Raw genomic sequence first — 15,838 nt, 5'->3', positions numbered from 1 at the left:
AAAGGATGCAAAGCCTGCTGCACCAGATGCTTTTCCAGAACAACCAAATAGGCAAGTACTACAGGAGGAAAGGAAGGGGCCCATGGAGCTGTATGGACTGAGAATGCTCCTCTGGACAAAATCTAGTATCCTCCTACAGAATCTGATTCTAACAGTGTTTTTGAGAGTGCCATAAATTGAGAGGAAACTGGACTCAAACCTGCCTGGAATCCCAACCTGGATGAATGCAGTTACTTACAAAAAGCACTATTTTTCTATTATATATTCCTGTTGATAACAGGACATCTAAAAGATCTAGTGGTGGGCTGTCTATATTCTTTCCTCAAGTCTCTTTGCTCACCAATGATTACAAAAGCTTGCACATAACTAGCGTAGGGAAAGGCTGTCTCCAGTATGTAGACAGGTAGGCCTTCCATTGTGGAGAGAGGCAATTATAGAAAGCCAGTCCCTGCAATTACCCATGCCTTAAATTTGGGTGTGGGACGCAGGTGGCGCTGTGGGTTAAAGCCTCAGCGCCTAGGACTTGCCGATCGAAAGGTCGGCGGTTCGAATCCCTGCGGCGGGGTGCGCTCCCGCTGCTTGGTCCCAGCGCCTGCCAACCTAGCAGTTTGAAAGCACCTCCGGGTGCAAGTAGATAAATAGGGACCGCTTACTAGCGGGAAGGTAAACGGCGTTTCCGTGTGCTGCGCTGGCTCGCCAGATGCAGCTTTGTCACGCTGGCCACGTGACCCGGAAGTGTCTCCGGACAGCGCTGGCCCCTGGCCTCTTGAGTGAGATGGGCGCACAACCCCAGAGTCTGTCAAGACTGGCCCGTACGGGCAGGGGTACCTTTACCTTTACCTTTACTTAAATTTGGGTACTGGTGGCACAGGGAATGTTCTGTTAGACTTGGGAGGAGGGCACAGTGAAAAGAAATATTCTTTCCCTGCACAAAACCTTCTGTCAGGAAGGATTCAACCACATACTATAACTGTGGATTTGCACATCTAAAGTAAATTAAAGCACCCCTTGTCATTGTAGTGCAACAAAATCACTTTAGAAAATTGACTTTTTGTGGTTTGTGAAGGGATGTGGAAGTGCATTCAAAATTGCGGGATGGATGCATGACAAAAGGGGAGACATGTAAACATCCCACAATCAAATCAGGATGAATGCTCATTGCACATAACTCTGTCCCACAAGCAAATCAGAAGAACAAAAGCTATGGGAAGTCAAATATAATGTAACCTCCGCCTAACATAACACCACATAACACCAATTTTGAAAGACCTACATTGGCTCCCAGTATGTTTCCGAGCACAATTCAAAGTGTTGGTGTTGACCTTTAAAACCCTAAACGGCCTCGGCCCAGTATACCTGAAGGAGTGTCTCTATCCCATCGTTCTGCCCGGAGGGTCCAGCACCGAGGGCCTTCTGGCGGTTCCCTCACTGTTAGAAGCAAAGCTACAGGGAACCAGGCAGAAGACCTTCTCGGTAGTGGAGCCCGCCCTGTTGAACGCCCTCCCATCAGATGTCAAAGAGATAAACAACTACCTGACATTTAGAAGACATCTGAAGGCAGTCCTGTTCAGGGAAGTTTTTAATGTGTGACATTTTAATGTATTTTTAATCTTTGTTGGAAGCTGCCCAGAGTGGCTGGGGAAACCTAGCCAGATGGGCGGGGTACAAATAAATTATTATTATTATTATTATTATTATTATTATTATTATTATTAAGCTCTTTGCAAGCATTATGAGGGCAAATACTCAACAAATTAGTTTCCTGGAGGGGCCCTAAGCCACTTTAGGGCAGGGAACAGAAGGGAAGGTTAACCTAAATTGCGGCGGGTTGTTGCTATGGCTTCATCGGGGTGAGTATAGGGCTGTGTGTGTGTGTGTGTGTGTGTGTGTGTGTGTGTATGCCTCCCTCTCCCACTCTGAAGTGAAGCTGTTGTGCCTGTGGTACAGGCAAGCGGTGAGGCTGGGTCTTTCCTTCCAATTCACACACTGCTGAGATGGCAGCTCTCACAAGCTTGGTGAGCCCCAGGTCTTCCCATCTGAGGCCTGGCCCACCAAGCTGCTCGTGACTGTGTGCTGCTGGAGCTCTATGAGGCCGGCCTGGGTGAGGAGCTACGATCACTGCAATGCGAACAGAGGTGTGTGGCGGGGGAGTCCACTCCCATCCCTTGCACTGCTGTGATGGAAGATTGGCTGAACCGCTGAGCAGAGAAGGGTTGGAAAAAAACCCTTCCCTATTCAGGGCTGCCTTCAGATGTCTTCTATAGGTTGTATAGTTACTTATCTCCTTGGCTCGGGGGGGTCACATAACTCCATACCACCCAACATTTCTCTGATGAAAATAGGGACGTCCTAAGGGAAAGCGAGGCATTCCAGGATCAAATCAGAAACTGGGATGGCTTCTGTAAATCTGGGACTGTCCCTGGGAAATAGGGACTCTTGGAGGGTCTGCAGACTGGCTCAGTTGAATCACCTCTATGTTTTCTGCTGCAGGGCCTGGCTCCCTACTGTTCCCTTTCCTTCTAAAGAGAAGCCGCGCCAGGGACAGAAGACGCCAAGGCTCCTATTTCCCCCTAGCCACCTAGGTGTGCACATATTAGAAGTTCATTGTGACTAGGAGACATCAGTACCAAACTGACCCACCCACAGATAAGGTGTCTTGGTGCAGACCTTAATCTTCAGCTCTGGGAATTTATACAAATGCGCTCCCCACATGCACTAGGAACTCTACACTGGCTGCTATAACTTATCAGGCTGCACAGTATTTCCTGATTTAATTGCTCTTCTTTACTAATATGAACAAGGCATGAAATCAAAAAACTTCCATCAGCAGAAACAGAATATTATGTTGGCAAACATTACCCGGCAGCGTTAGCCCTTCTGGGATGCTGCTCATGGCGAGGGTGTAAACTCTGGAGGTTTCTTCTTTCCTCCAAATTCAGAGATGGGATGTGTGAGCATGATGATGGTGATGATAAAGATGATGGGGAGAATAAGATCGCAGGGCGGTTCCCAGTTAAAGCAACACACCAGCACTGCCGCAAACTCCTGTCCCTCGGCCCCAACTCAATTCCACCTATAAAGCAAATGCTGCAAAGGAGCAAAACGACTTGACTGATGCCAAAGGGGAGCCAGTAAAAATGAGGATTTGCACAAGGGTAGGGTCTTCTCTGAATTTGTCTATGAGATTAGGGTTGCATATCGGAGAAGGCAGGGGTGCTGAATTTATTTCATTCTGGGCAAGCAACCTTGAGCTGTGAAAGCTTGGGTGAAAAACAAACAAACCTTAAATCTAAGTGTGTCCGAGTCAGTGCCTGTATATTTGAATTTGCAGAAGACTTCTGATGCTGGTTTGGGAAGTTTCCGGCTCTGTGAGCATGCCTATATAGACCGCACTCTATGAGCTTATACAACAATATGCTGTGTACAAACACCGGGATGTGTGAAATTGTATGGAGTCAGCGGCTTATGTGTTCATGTGCAGGAGCCAAACAGCATCAGTATTTGTAACTTTAAGTGATGATATGGAAAAATAAAAATAAAACACACATTTGTGTTAGCCTGAGTGAGATGTGTTTACACACATGCGCGGAATGTGCCCACCATCGCAATTCTTCTTCTATATATGTAAGAAACCTTCCTGTGATTAAGCAAGAAGTGCTAAATAACCAACAACCCCCATTTAATCTACTCCCTCTCTCTTTCTCTCTCCTTCCCTCCCTTTCTGCTGTGTTTCCACTATCTCTTTATTAGGGGGAAACTGGTTTGCAACACAAACTGAAAAGACAGCAGTGACAAAATCAGTTAGCAAATGCTTCTATATTAACACATTTTCAATAATTTGTCGTTGTCCCCCCAACAAATCGTTGGTGGAAAAATATTTCCTTCAGCCCAGCTGTGCCTGCTACCCAAACACTGATTCCTGGGCTGAGGGCCTGGGGAGCAGAGTGTATCCCAGCTAGGCTGTGATTGTCAAAAGTAAAGAAAAATGAAAGGGGTGAAGAGGCAGCAGGAAGGATAGATAAATAAAAAAGGATTTCACTTGCAACAATGTGGTTAGTGATGAAGGAACATTTATTCTCTAGAGATGTTTAACCTGACGACATCGTTTTTTCTCCTCTAAGCTGCCTTTAAGCTACAGCAATTTTCTGTTCAGGAAGGCCCTGTCATTTCGGAGACGCACACCGCTTGGGGTGACCCAAAAGCTTTGCGGGATCCTCAGCTTCCTTCAGACTTCAAACAACATGTGGCGGCATGTGATGCGAGTGTAAATTTTAACAGCAGCTTTGACCCACTCTGCAAATTAGCGCACATTAATCGAGTCACCCGTCGGCTACAGAATCTGCTGTACACATTGCTGGATATCCAGGGTGCTTCATAGTACTGTAGAGCTTGCACCAACTGGGGCAAGGAAGAAGTCTGCCTGCTGCAGAAGCACTGAGGATCCTACCCTCCCCAATTACGCCAAGGGCTGTTTCAAAGCACCAAGCGACTCAGCAGGATGATCACAATCTTTGCCGATTATGCTGCACTGAGAAAAGGATGCCACAATGCTAGCAAGCCCTTTCAGATAGCTTTGCCAGCCTTTTTTCTTTCCCCACTAAAGTTATATCTGACTAAGCTGAGCCACAATCTTGTATCTCACCCCTGCACTCCACACCCTTTAAAAAAAATATTACACAATGGAAGTCATTAGAGCAACCTCTTTCTTCCTCCCAACACCATACTACTTAGACCCAGTAGGAAAAGATAGTGAAGCTGGTGGTTTCTGCATGCCTGGCAAGTATACACCATGCAGAGGAACAGAGGAGTTCCTGAGGGGCAGCTGGGACATTGGCCATGGCTGCCTGTGGCAACTGCAGGAAGCAGTCCACCGCTAGCCCCCAGTGCCTAGGAGGGAGTTGGCGCCTCCCAGGCTCTTGGCTAGTCATCGTTCTCCAAACAAATTGTTTTTGGAGACACACAAAGAAATGTTAATATGCTCCAAACAAGCCCAAGAATGGACATGTAACAAGGGTGTCCTTTCTAATGAAACCGAAACAAGAGGCAAATCCTGCCTTTGACTCTGGTCATATCCTTTCAAGAAATAACTGGTTACCAGGCATGCGTGTGTATATGTGTGTGCATGGAATTATGGGTTCTGATACCATTTTCCATGGGTGGACTCAAGCTTCCTTTTTAGGATGGAAGAAATATGCAAGCCAACATGAGTAGTGGCTAAATTTTATAAACACGCAGGTAAACATTAGTTCAAAATTATATGTGTGTAAGCAGGTAATCACAAAAGCATTGTGCAAAGTATTTAATATGAGAATCCGACTCCTTTGACTTGTTCAGTTGTTATTCTCTCGGTGTGAAAATAACAGTAATTGTGTGGGTCACCTTGTGTTGCTGGATGAGCAAAACGCAATAATTTCGCGTATAAGGGATTAATTAATATTAAAGCAATTCAACTAAAACTTTGGCTTTACTTGGGACTGAATAAATCAAACTTAATGAGCCAAATGTTCAAATTTTATTTGGGCAGTGGTAACACCCAATTTGTTTCATCCCCGCCATTTACAAGTGGCATTCACTGCCAAAAGAATCTGGAAATTCTCATCGGCATCCAGCCTGGTCATTAAGACACACAATAATAACCCTCAGCATCAGCTATAAAACCCAACATTTCCTAGCTATTTCTACACAAACACACAGGCACCATCAATTTATTTTAAACAGATTTCATTATACGTGTGCAATAGATACATACACAAACATATATGCGCAGATGTCTGTTTTAAAGATTTGCTATTTATGTCGTTCCACGCCTGTTTCTTATCTGCACACACAGGGGAATTCCCTCTATCTGAACCTCAGTTTTCTAAAGTTTCCTGTTAATTGACTCCATTTTGTATTCTCCTAATATGCCGTATAAGAATTATAACTCTTGATAGTATAAATCATGTAAGTATCTGGGTCCCTTCACTTCTAAAATGATCCAGTAAAGTAATATATTACACACACTTTTTTTTTTGCATACATTCATTCAGAGGCACACCAGGAGTGTCAAGCGATAAACAACTGAGAGGACTATTGAAGGAGAAGCTGGGTTTTTAAAAATATTGCTTCCAATCTTTAAGTTCAGAAAGAGATGCTTTGAACACTTAATGGGCCTGTGGGAGAAAAGAGTGTCACTAGAGATTGTATCAGCGGTCCCTATTGCATTTAACATGTGAACTTATACACAGATGTTAAAAATGCATGAATACAGCTGTGTTATGACAAAGCATTTTAGTGACGTCACCATTGAAACTGAAGCGAAATGTTTAGTTTTTTACTTATGGTTGATGAATCTTGATTAAAGAAAAAATACCTTGCAAAATTAATGGGCCTAAAGCTCATGGTCACTGCTACACCGTGTTAGAACAATGGTCCATCTAACTTAATATCCTGCCTTGATTAATGTAAAAAGTACTGTTTGATTCTAAGGAACCAATGGAACAATTATGGAGTGACAGAAATCGGCAGGAACAATCCTACTCTACCTAGCTGATGGATTTGAAGCACCAATAATGGGTAGCAAATTGTCGCATTATTTAATTATTATGGGTGACAGAAGGGAAGGCACTTTCTATCCTAGGTACCAAAACATCTTGAGCTGGCCCTGAAATAGTGCCATCCTGCTGTCCACACCCAGTCTCTTCTGCAAATCAAGATGGAGAGTTAGAGATAAAGTGATTGCTGTTGTGTACCCTGGACTGTCTATTGACCAGTATCTGCTGGTGGGCCTGCATAGCATGGTTTAGGCAATCAATTATTGAAATGCAAGTTTTCTACCTGTCTGGGAAGGTTTGTTTATATATGCCCTGCTCCCTGGAGAGTTTTCAGGCAGTCTACTAAGCACAAAATGTGGTTCTTGCCTCCTTTAAAATATTAGACAACAGGGCTTGTAAGTGTGCTCTGCCCAAGCCTGGACCAAAACTGGACCATGAGATAAGGGCAAACATGGTGAGGACCTCACACTCAGTCACCATAGCACACCCATCTAGGCCTTAAAAGGATCCAACTGTGGAACAAATTGGGGGCAGGATATGATCAATTACATCATGAACTGCATCGTCTGCATAAGTCCATCCTCCAGTCCCAGTTCTTCTTTTTAAAAATACTATTTAAAACTAATAGGAACTTCAGGCACCGATCATCAACTTCTGCCAAAGATAGGAGGAGAAAAAAAATGGGCTAAAGCCCCAAACAAAACAGAACAACCGCCCCAAAAGCTAATCCTTCTACACAGCATCTAAAAAATCTGCAACCAAAGTGTGAGAGACTTGGAAAAATCAAAGAGGGAATGAGGGAGGCCGAATAAAAGCAAAGAGGCTGGAGAAAGGGCTAGGAAAATGAATCTGTTGAGTGAAACCTCTCCTTCTCCTAAATTCCTCTGTGCCGGTGTTGTGGGCTCTAGCCACTCATTTAATGATCTTGTTCGCAATATTTCTTTGCCCAGTCTAAGGGAAATGCAATAAGCACCAGGCTAAACGTGTCCATGCAGCTTTGCTGAAGAGTTAGCAGGCTGAAGTGCTACGCAGTGCGACCAAAAGCAGAAGCCCAAAGGGATTCCACTAAGAGAATATCCTCTCTGTTTTAATCATCTTAGCCCAGACTGTCTTGTAGTTCAAAACAAGAGAGATTCCCCCAGTGTTCCCCTCAAGCATTCATAAATCCCTCATGCAGCTGATTGGAACGGAGGGATGTATTCTGAACGAGTTAGTCTTCTTTTTTCTTCAGGGATTCCCAAGCACAAGGAGGAAAACACTGAAACCCCCAAATCTCATTTTCTCTCTCTCTCAGACTGCTGGGCATTCCATTCTAGTTCTCTATCCCTGACCTACACATCCGAAGCGCAGAGAGCCCTATGTTTCAAAGGACCCCTTTCTTCTGGACAGTGCTATAAGGAAGAAGCAGCCACCTCACTCTGCAAAACTTGAGCAAGTCCTGGACCTGAGCTGTCTTGTCACTGCAGCTTCACAATGCCTTCCCTACAGATCCTTTGAAGAATTAAAACCAAATAACAGCTGCCTCCTTTCTCTTGACTAAGACCTTGGAACAAACCAGCAAGAGACCCCTTTGCCCCCCACCAAGGTGGTTGGCCTCATAGGCCACTTAATGCCAGTGGTTAGGATGCCATGAATTTTTAAAACTCCTTCAAGCGCAAATGGAAGGGTTAGCACAGCTGGGAGATGGGGATTTCCGATGCTGCAAAGAGGTTTTTGAAGCAACGGCTTCCTTTCCTCTGGAGATCCTAGGCAAGGAAACATGTGCAGCTCCAGGACCACAGTGATGGGAGTGAAAGGAAGTGCAGTGGTGGTGATACTACAGGCGTGCCAAACCCCCCTCTCCCCACCTCCCCACCCCCCGGGAGAAGTTAAGGAACTAGACTCACATTGCAGCGAGATTCTTCAGCTAAGGGAGACACGCCTGGGATTCAGCTGGCTGGAAATTGGGTTGCAGCACTTTGGAGGGCCAAGTCGAGACAGACAGATTTATATTTTAAATTACTTCACACATATACATACAGAACATCCAACCGTACCGGAGGCATAAAATTCGACCGCAATAGAAAGGCAACTGGGACACAGGGAGGCTGGGATGAACCCTAACAAAAAAGCCATGCATATGTCATTGGATGACACAGATTGTTAACAATACACATCAAAAAGAAATTTCACGCGCATGGTCTCTGTGTGCCATGCATTCACCCGTTGTCTCTAAGAACGCATTTCCGAAAGTTGGACCTAGATATATCCTCAATGACAATATTAAAGCCCGGGAAAAGTGCGATCTCCTTGATCTTAAGCTTGCATCTGATTGCTACCACGCCAGCACCTCTGCAGCCAGACAGCACACAGGTGCTACCCTGGAACCGTTAACAACTCCTGTGACAACTGAGAAAGCAAAACGGACGTGCCTTTCGGGAGGATGGGGGGAAAGGGGGGTGGAGGCGATTAAAGCCCTGACCTTTAGATCTGGGGATTCCAACCACGTGTGAAGCAGGTAGGTATAAAGAGGCGGACTTACCTGCTGGAGGTAGAGGAAGGCCGGGGGGCAAGGTAGAGAGTGTGGGAGCAAGGCTGAGTTGGAGACCAGGAGGCAGCCTGAGTTAGCCATCGAGCAGAGCATGTGTTGCCGGCAAGCCCAGGAGCGGCTATGCTGGCAGCTCCCTCTGCTCCCAGACCCTCTGCTTCTTCCCTTTACAGTACTTGCTTTTTCTCCGTGGTTTTTCTTTTGGCAGCTCCCCCGTGCGGAGCTATTTAAGAGGGCTCCATTGGAGGAGCTGCATGCTGTGTCTCCAGCTCAAGCAGGGAAGGAGCAGCGTGCAGGCTGAGAGTCACTTGGTGCCATTAGACGAAGCTGCTGAATGAATGCATGGTCCGCAAAGGGTGTGTGTGTGTATGTGTGCGCGCATGGGGGGGGGGGTGGAGAGAGAGAGAGAAAGAGAGAGAGCAGAGGAGGGGGGAGAGGGTTGAGAGGCGGGGGAGTCCCCTGTGCATTCAGACATCAAACAGCTCACTGCGAAACCAAGAAAAGCCGGAACAGCTGAGCCTGCACTTAACCCCTCACCTGCTGCAACTCTGCCTCTTGCCCTGTGATAAATAGGCCACCAAGCAGCCTCTGACACTTAACCGGGGTACCTGGCTCAGGCCCGCTGCCTAATCTTGCATCAGCCCAGAGAAGATACAGAGTTATCGTCAGCGGTTCCAGGGACAATAATTTCAAGATCCACAACGAGGGAATTATGCTGCTGTGGCATCCGCACTTCCAAAATATGTCTCTCTCTGCTCCCTGCAACATTCCTGGGTACAGGGAGCGTCTCTGTAACACAGCGTCTCTGTACCCAGCAAAGAAACCCTGGGATAAAACCCCCAGTCTCTCTCTCTCCCCCTACACATGCAGGCAAGACAGACCCAGTGTCCAAATACCAGAGAGAGGTAGGCGAGACCTAGATTCTCACACATATAGATGCCTGCACGCAAAGGCCTTATATGCCCTCTGCCCAGACATGGACTTGCACACCTACAGGCACGCACACATTGTTGCATGCCAGGCCTGCACAGATGGAAGCCAGCTGACCTCTCCTGAAATATGAGCAGAATTTGGCAGGAGATGCATTTGCTGGATTATTCCTGAGTGCTGGGTAGCTTGTCCCATAGGAGCGCAAATAGATCCCAGCTCACTGCACAGAGCCTGTTCCCAGCAGCTTTTGCAGGAACAGGAAGGCATTGCCTTCTACCTCCCTGGAACAAGGCCTGTGCTGTCTGGGATCTTCTCGTCAAAGGCATGGATCCTTAGGGGCTGCGTTCATAGGCTGCTGTTTAGTTAGGTCAGAGTGTGGCAGTTGCTCCCCAACTCCTTGTGATTGGGTTTGCTTGTGATCAGGCTCCGGGAATGCCAATATCTCCAGCCTTTACTCTAAGCAAAGTGGCTAAATGTTGCCCACACCCTCTGAAACCTGAAATGTAGTTGGCATATTCCCTATTCAATAGCTGGGTAGCTGTGGTAGAGAAAACAGGATGCAGCACTACACTATCCATTTGACTGCATGGGCCCCTCTCTTTTTTGCTGGGTTTTGAAACAAGGGGACCAAAAGAAGCTGCTAGTGATATGGAAGACGTTTCAGGGTTACCTGCTCCCCTCTTTGCCCCACTGAATTATGTACAAGCCATGGGGCTGCAAGAAAAGAATACCAATGTGTGTATTTTAGCACTGCCAAATTATGGGGTTCCCCCCCCCTAAAATATGGTATTCCGGTCAGAATGCTTCTAAGCGCACACAGAGTGCCTTTCTATTCCAGGGACAGCTCCCCCTCTGCGAAGTACCCAAGGTAAAGGGAAATTGACATCTGTTTCCAAACGCCGTTTTAGAAAAGAGAATTTTAAAAAAAGCTGTGAAATTCATACTCAGGGCTCTGTCCTGTGATATGCGAAGGTGCAGGATGCCCATCTCACAAAAACAGCACCGAAGGCAGGATGCCTGCCCTGTCTAGCTTCTCCCTCGCTGTGCCGCTGGTGCTGTACAGATTGCACCTGTTAGAATTTTCCTTTCAAGGCAACAACTCTTGGACAGGAAGCCCTGCACTTTAAGATCTGCATTGAAACGTGAAGCTAACACAGGCACATGGCACTGCAAGGGGTGAATCTAAACCTAGTAGAAATTCTCCTGTCGGTGTAACTTGCACACATCTCCCTCTAACTTTACATCCTCCTTGTTTGAGAGCTTGTGTGTGTGTGTGTGTGTGTGTGTGTGTTTATGGGGTGGGGGTGGGAGTATGAAATTCTTCTCAGGCTTGTAGGATTCTGGGGGAATGGCAACCCTAAAGCACGTGTGGCTTCTCTGCCCTCATTCCCTTCCCTGCCCGTTAACCCTGCATTACACACATATGTACGGACATGCATAGATGAACCACTACAAATGATATACAAATTCTCCTGGCCACTTGTCAGAGGATGCTACAGACCAGCAGCTCATCAAATAGTTACATGCACACGGTGGCAAACAAATTGCTATCTGCATCCACCCCCTATCATTTTCTTATCATGCCACTACAGTTGCACATCCTGATACTAGTGTCCATTAGCTGAGAGTCCATTTATGGGGGTAGCCTGCTGTGAAGCCTCTGCTACCGATCAGTGACTTCACAGTAAAGTTTAGTATTGTCATAGCAATAGGCAGGGAGCTTAGGCATCGTGTGAAAGTCTGAGGAGGATGTGCATCTCCCCACTCTGACCACTGGTATACATTTCACAGCCGAGCTTGCATTTGGGGAATAGGTAGTTTGTTCACGTGTTAAGAAGACCCTCTCCAAGATAGCGAGTCATGGATGCCCATTTGTAAATTTGGCTGCATGGGTTTATTTATATGTTGGGGTTTCAAATTAGCCCTGTCACAAGGGAACGTGGTAAGAAGCAACATGTAACACGCAACTTACTAAAAGGTATAAAACACCAGTGAAAAGTATAAAATGTTGTTAGTTCACAAGTTTAAACAATTTCAGTGGGCTTGAAACCTCATCATAAAATGTCAGTCCAAAAACAACGTTATCATGGTGTTCAGCAGCAAACACAGCAAGTGTTCTGGTTGAGATTCAGATTCTTGGGATGCCTCTAGAGCAGGAATTTTCAACCTTTTCAGACTCAGGACCCACTTTTAACCAAAACATGGATTTGGAGACCCATTTCTTACTCTTTTACCATATATTTGCATGGTGGTAGTGCTCCTGTTGCAACCCATCTTGGATCAGGGAAGTCTCTAAGAAAATCAGCATGGACTTGTTGCATGGGTGGCCCTGAGGTAGCAGCATTTTTCTCCATTGTTTACAGACCTAGGAAAGGACAGAGCTCTTGGGCTCAGACCCTGAGGTAGCAGCCTGTCTCTCAGGTGCCTACAGACTTCAAGAAGGCCAAGGCTTTTTATGTCTGTTCTACAGATGTGTCTCGCATTGAAGGACCCCTGGCTTTTAGGCCAGTCCCGCATCTCCACTCAACCCAGCTTCCCCAACTGCTTTCTGCTAAAGCACTGGAAGGCCCAGGATAGATGTGCCAGTCAGCTGCAAAGCCACCTGTGCTAGGCTTCGCTTGCTGTGCGGCATAAACGTGAATCCCATGTTCAGTTCAGCCAGAATGTGGGGTACACTGCAATTGGGCTGCCTTCCAAGGCTCAAAGGCAGAATTTTCCCTGCCAGGCAGAGATGCTTCTAAGTGAGTTTTATTGGGTGATTCTTCCTGGTGCAGCAGTCATCGGAAAAATGCAGAGTGTAAGACCGGGGGCTTGAATTCTTCTCAGTTCTGTCTACATACACACACTCCATCAAGAAAATGCATCTCTACTTCTCTTTGATGCACTGTGGGGTCCTGGGGGAACACAACTCTCCCCCACAAAAGCTCTCTGTAAGTGCCACATGGCACTGATGTGGTGGAAATTGTGCTGGGTGCGGCTGCCTTTCGCAGCTTTCTGACACACAGGGTGCAGGCACTTACAGATTTACAATATGAACAGAGTCTGCCACAAACCTCGGCACATCTTCTCAGGAAATGGTTCAGAATAGCAACCTTATTGAAGAGCTGTCTGAAGCTCCTTAGCAGCTTACGTCGCGAGGGACTGTAGGCAAAGGAGAGATTTATGGGTGTTGCCCCAGGTCTCCCAGTGAAAAAAGTATATATGCTAAGAGCCCCAGAGAGCAGAAGGCAAGTCAAGGGTTGAACAGACAGGAATCAGGCAAATGCTCCTTCAAACTGGCTGGCTGCTTAGGTCACAGAGCTGGCTGTTTCTAGGTTAGCATGTACCCCATGTGTTAACTCCTGGCAGCAACAATAAAAAGGAAACTCTCAACAAAAAGAGGATTCTGTCTGGTTCTGCAGTGAGTCTGGCCTTACTTACCTTCCCACACTAACTGTAGAGCTATCTGCAAAGTCTCAGGATATAATGCACAAAATGGTGCTGTGATCATTCTAAAAGACAAAGAAAATGAAGGGCAACTTAACCAACAGAATGGTAGAGTTGGAAGGGAACTGAGGACCATCTAGTCCAACCCCCCGCAAGGCAGGAATATGCTACTGTCCCATATGGGGATCAAACCTGCAACCTTGGCGTTATCAGCACCACACTCTAACTGACTGAGCTACCTGTTGGAATCCAATTACCACCAGTCCCAGTCAGCAAGGTCCATGATGAGGGGTGATGAGAGCTGTAGTCTAGTGACATCAGGAGAACCACTGCATTGGCTATCCCTACCCTAAAGCAACACCTTTTAGAATTACAATACCCATACAGGCCCAGGGGTCATTAAATCTGAGCTTGCCTTGGTAAACACCAAAATATTTGTTCTCAACATGACCCTATCCCTTCCCTCCAGAGGGAGGGAGCAAAGTCTTCTGACATTAGTCTGAGCTTGAGGTACTGAGTACTGGGGGGGGGGGGAGTAAACTCCTATTCTTGTCTACAGTTGAGGAGAGGGCTGGGATATATACTGTACCCACTGGACTATGCCTTAGAATGCCCAGAATGCATCAGTAAGACTCATAGTTCTTCAAGTGCTTTTGAGGTTTGGTGCCCAACCAGAGAGAATCCCTGCCATTCTCCCTTTGCTGCCATCCCTGTGTTCCCACTGGATGGCAAAGGGATCCACCCTGCCGGTAAGCAGGAATCCTGTGGCAGCACTGTAGCCAAGGAATCTGCTAGGACTCAGAGTTCTAGACATGTGTACAACTCAAGATAAATATATGGTCATTTTCTGACACCTCACACTAATTCTAATACAACACAATGTCAAAGGCACATAAGAACAGTGCAGTTGGCAGCAAGTGGACCTGTGAATCTGACGGGGGACACAATAATTCTGATAAAACAAAAATACTGTATACAGTTTTGTGTTTGCAAGTGTGTGTGTTTGTGCATTAAAAGTAGCAGCCTTTCTTAGGGTGGAACCTCTAAACTACATTCTTGAGAAGGCAGCAGTCAGAAACAATATGCCCAAACTAAGAGAGGGAGAGAAAGAGAACAAATTCTGACGGTGCCCAATAAAAGCAAGTTAAGGGATATAAATAGTTCCCCTTCCTTCCTCAAGACCCTGGAATGACCACTCTGGCGGCCTGTTTCCCCCTTGTTTTGCTCTTGCCTATGCTTATCCTTCTCTTCATGTAAAGTGTAACACAGGGAGGACAAATGAGACTCAATGAGAGGGAAATTAAAAGAAGGCAAAATGGAAGAAGCTGCAGCAATATATCCCTCCCCCTTGTTTTCGGTGCAAGCTCATCTGTTCTCCTCTTCCCACCCTTAGTTCAAGCCCCTTCCCTCTCTTCTAAACCTCAATCCTAAAATTACTTATTATCCGATCACTATAGACTCACTTGCCCTGCAATCTGCCATAATGTACTTATTTATTTATCACTGGGATTTATATCCCCCTTAAGGTCACAGGCTGGGTTACATCAATAAAAGCAAAGATACAAACAAACCCAAACAAATTGTACACAAAGATATAAAGTCGTAAGCATTAGGTGTCTAGAATCAGCTTATAAATTTACGATCTGATAAAAAATGATTTCTGGTGATCACACATTCTTGTTGCTCCTTTGTCAGGCTACGACTTCGCACACTTTCATTCTTCTCTTGCCATGCTCTTTGGAAGAGCATCCATGTTTATACAGTCAAGCCCCGACCAAGTCTTTTTTCTGCTCCTTCGCTGCATCGGTGGCCCAAAAGCTGCATCCCAGGATCCCACCAAGCAAGGTGAAATGTTGGGATGGGCAAGCAGAAAGTCTGCCCTTCATGAAAGGTGGTGGAAGGGGTGTTGAGTGCTTAAAGGGTCTTGTTTCAGTCCTACTATACTGCTCCTAAGGGGAAAACGGTTTACCTTGAGGGCTACTTTGGGAAAGATTCATTCGTTCATTCATTCATTTCCTGCTGTTCGCCCTAAGGTCCTACGGCAAGTTGCAACATTAAAAAAAACACCATTAAAACTGTGTAAATCAAGTTACAACCATAAAAATAAGGCAGGTCCCAAAAATACATATCTCAAGTGTCAAAAGCCATGGTAAAATAACAACCTCTGGAAGCTGTATCATGAAGGTGCCAGACACACCTCTGTGGGGAGGGCGTTCCACAGCTTAGGGGCCACCACAGAGAATGTCCTCCCCCAGGACACACACACAGTCTCTGAGGGCAGAGAAACTCCTAAGAGGGCCCCCTCTGCTGATCTCAGCACCCAAGAGGGTCTATAGGGAAGGAGGCAGTCATTCAGATATTGGGGTCATGACTCATTTCCCAAATTTTGGTCGCCAGCTGTTGTTGGAATACAACTCCCATC

The 15,838-nt window shown here is 46.2% G+C and overlaps 1 protein-coding gene across 4 annotated transcripts in view; it reads right to left on the bottom strand.

Moving 5' to 3' along the window:
- The window catches only part of RBFOX3 (RNA binding fox-1 homolog 3), a 219,572-nt gene that overhangs the window by 53,202 nt on the left and 150,532 nt on the right, over nt 1-15,838 (bottom strand). For 2 of the 4 annotated variants that reach the window (XM_083727692.1, XM_083727691.1), the window contains exon 1: nt 9,055-9,196. The exons of the other annotated variants lie outside the window; for them this stretch is intronic. In XM_083727692.1, the coding sequence (XP_083583818.1) occupies nt 9,055-9,156 (102 nt within the window). In that variant the 5' untranslated portion in view covers nt 9,157-9,196. Of the gene's footprint in view, nt 1-9,054; nt 9,197-15,838 lie in introns of those variants that run through there. 4 annotated transcript variants of the gene reach the window in all.

This window comes from Podarcis gaigeae, assembly GCF_964106915.1.
Source record: "Podarcis gaigeae genome assembly, chromosome: 2".
NCBI lineage: Eukaryota > Metazoa > Chordata > Lepidosauria > Squamata > Lacertidae > Podarcis > Podarcis gaigeae.
The sequence above is the reverse complement of the archived record's forward strand: the minus strand, read 5'-3'. Positions and strand labels throughout refer to the sequence as shown.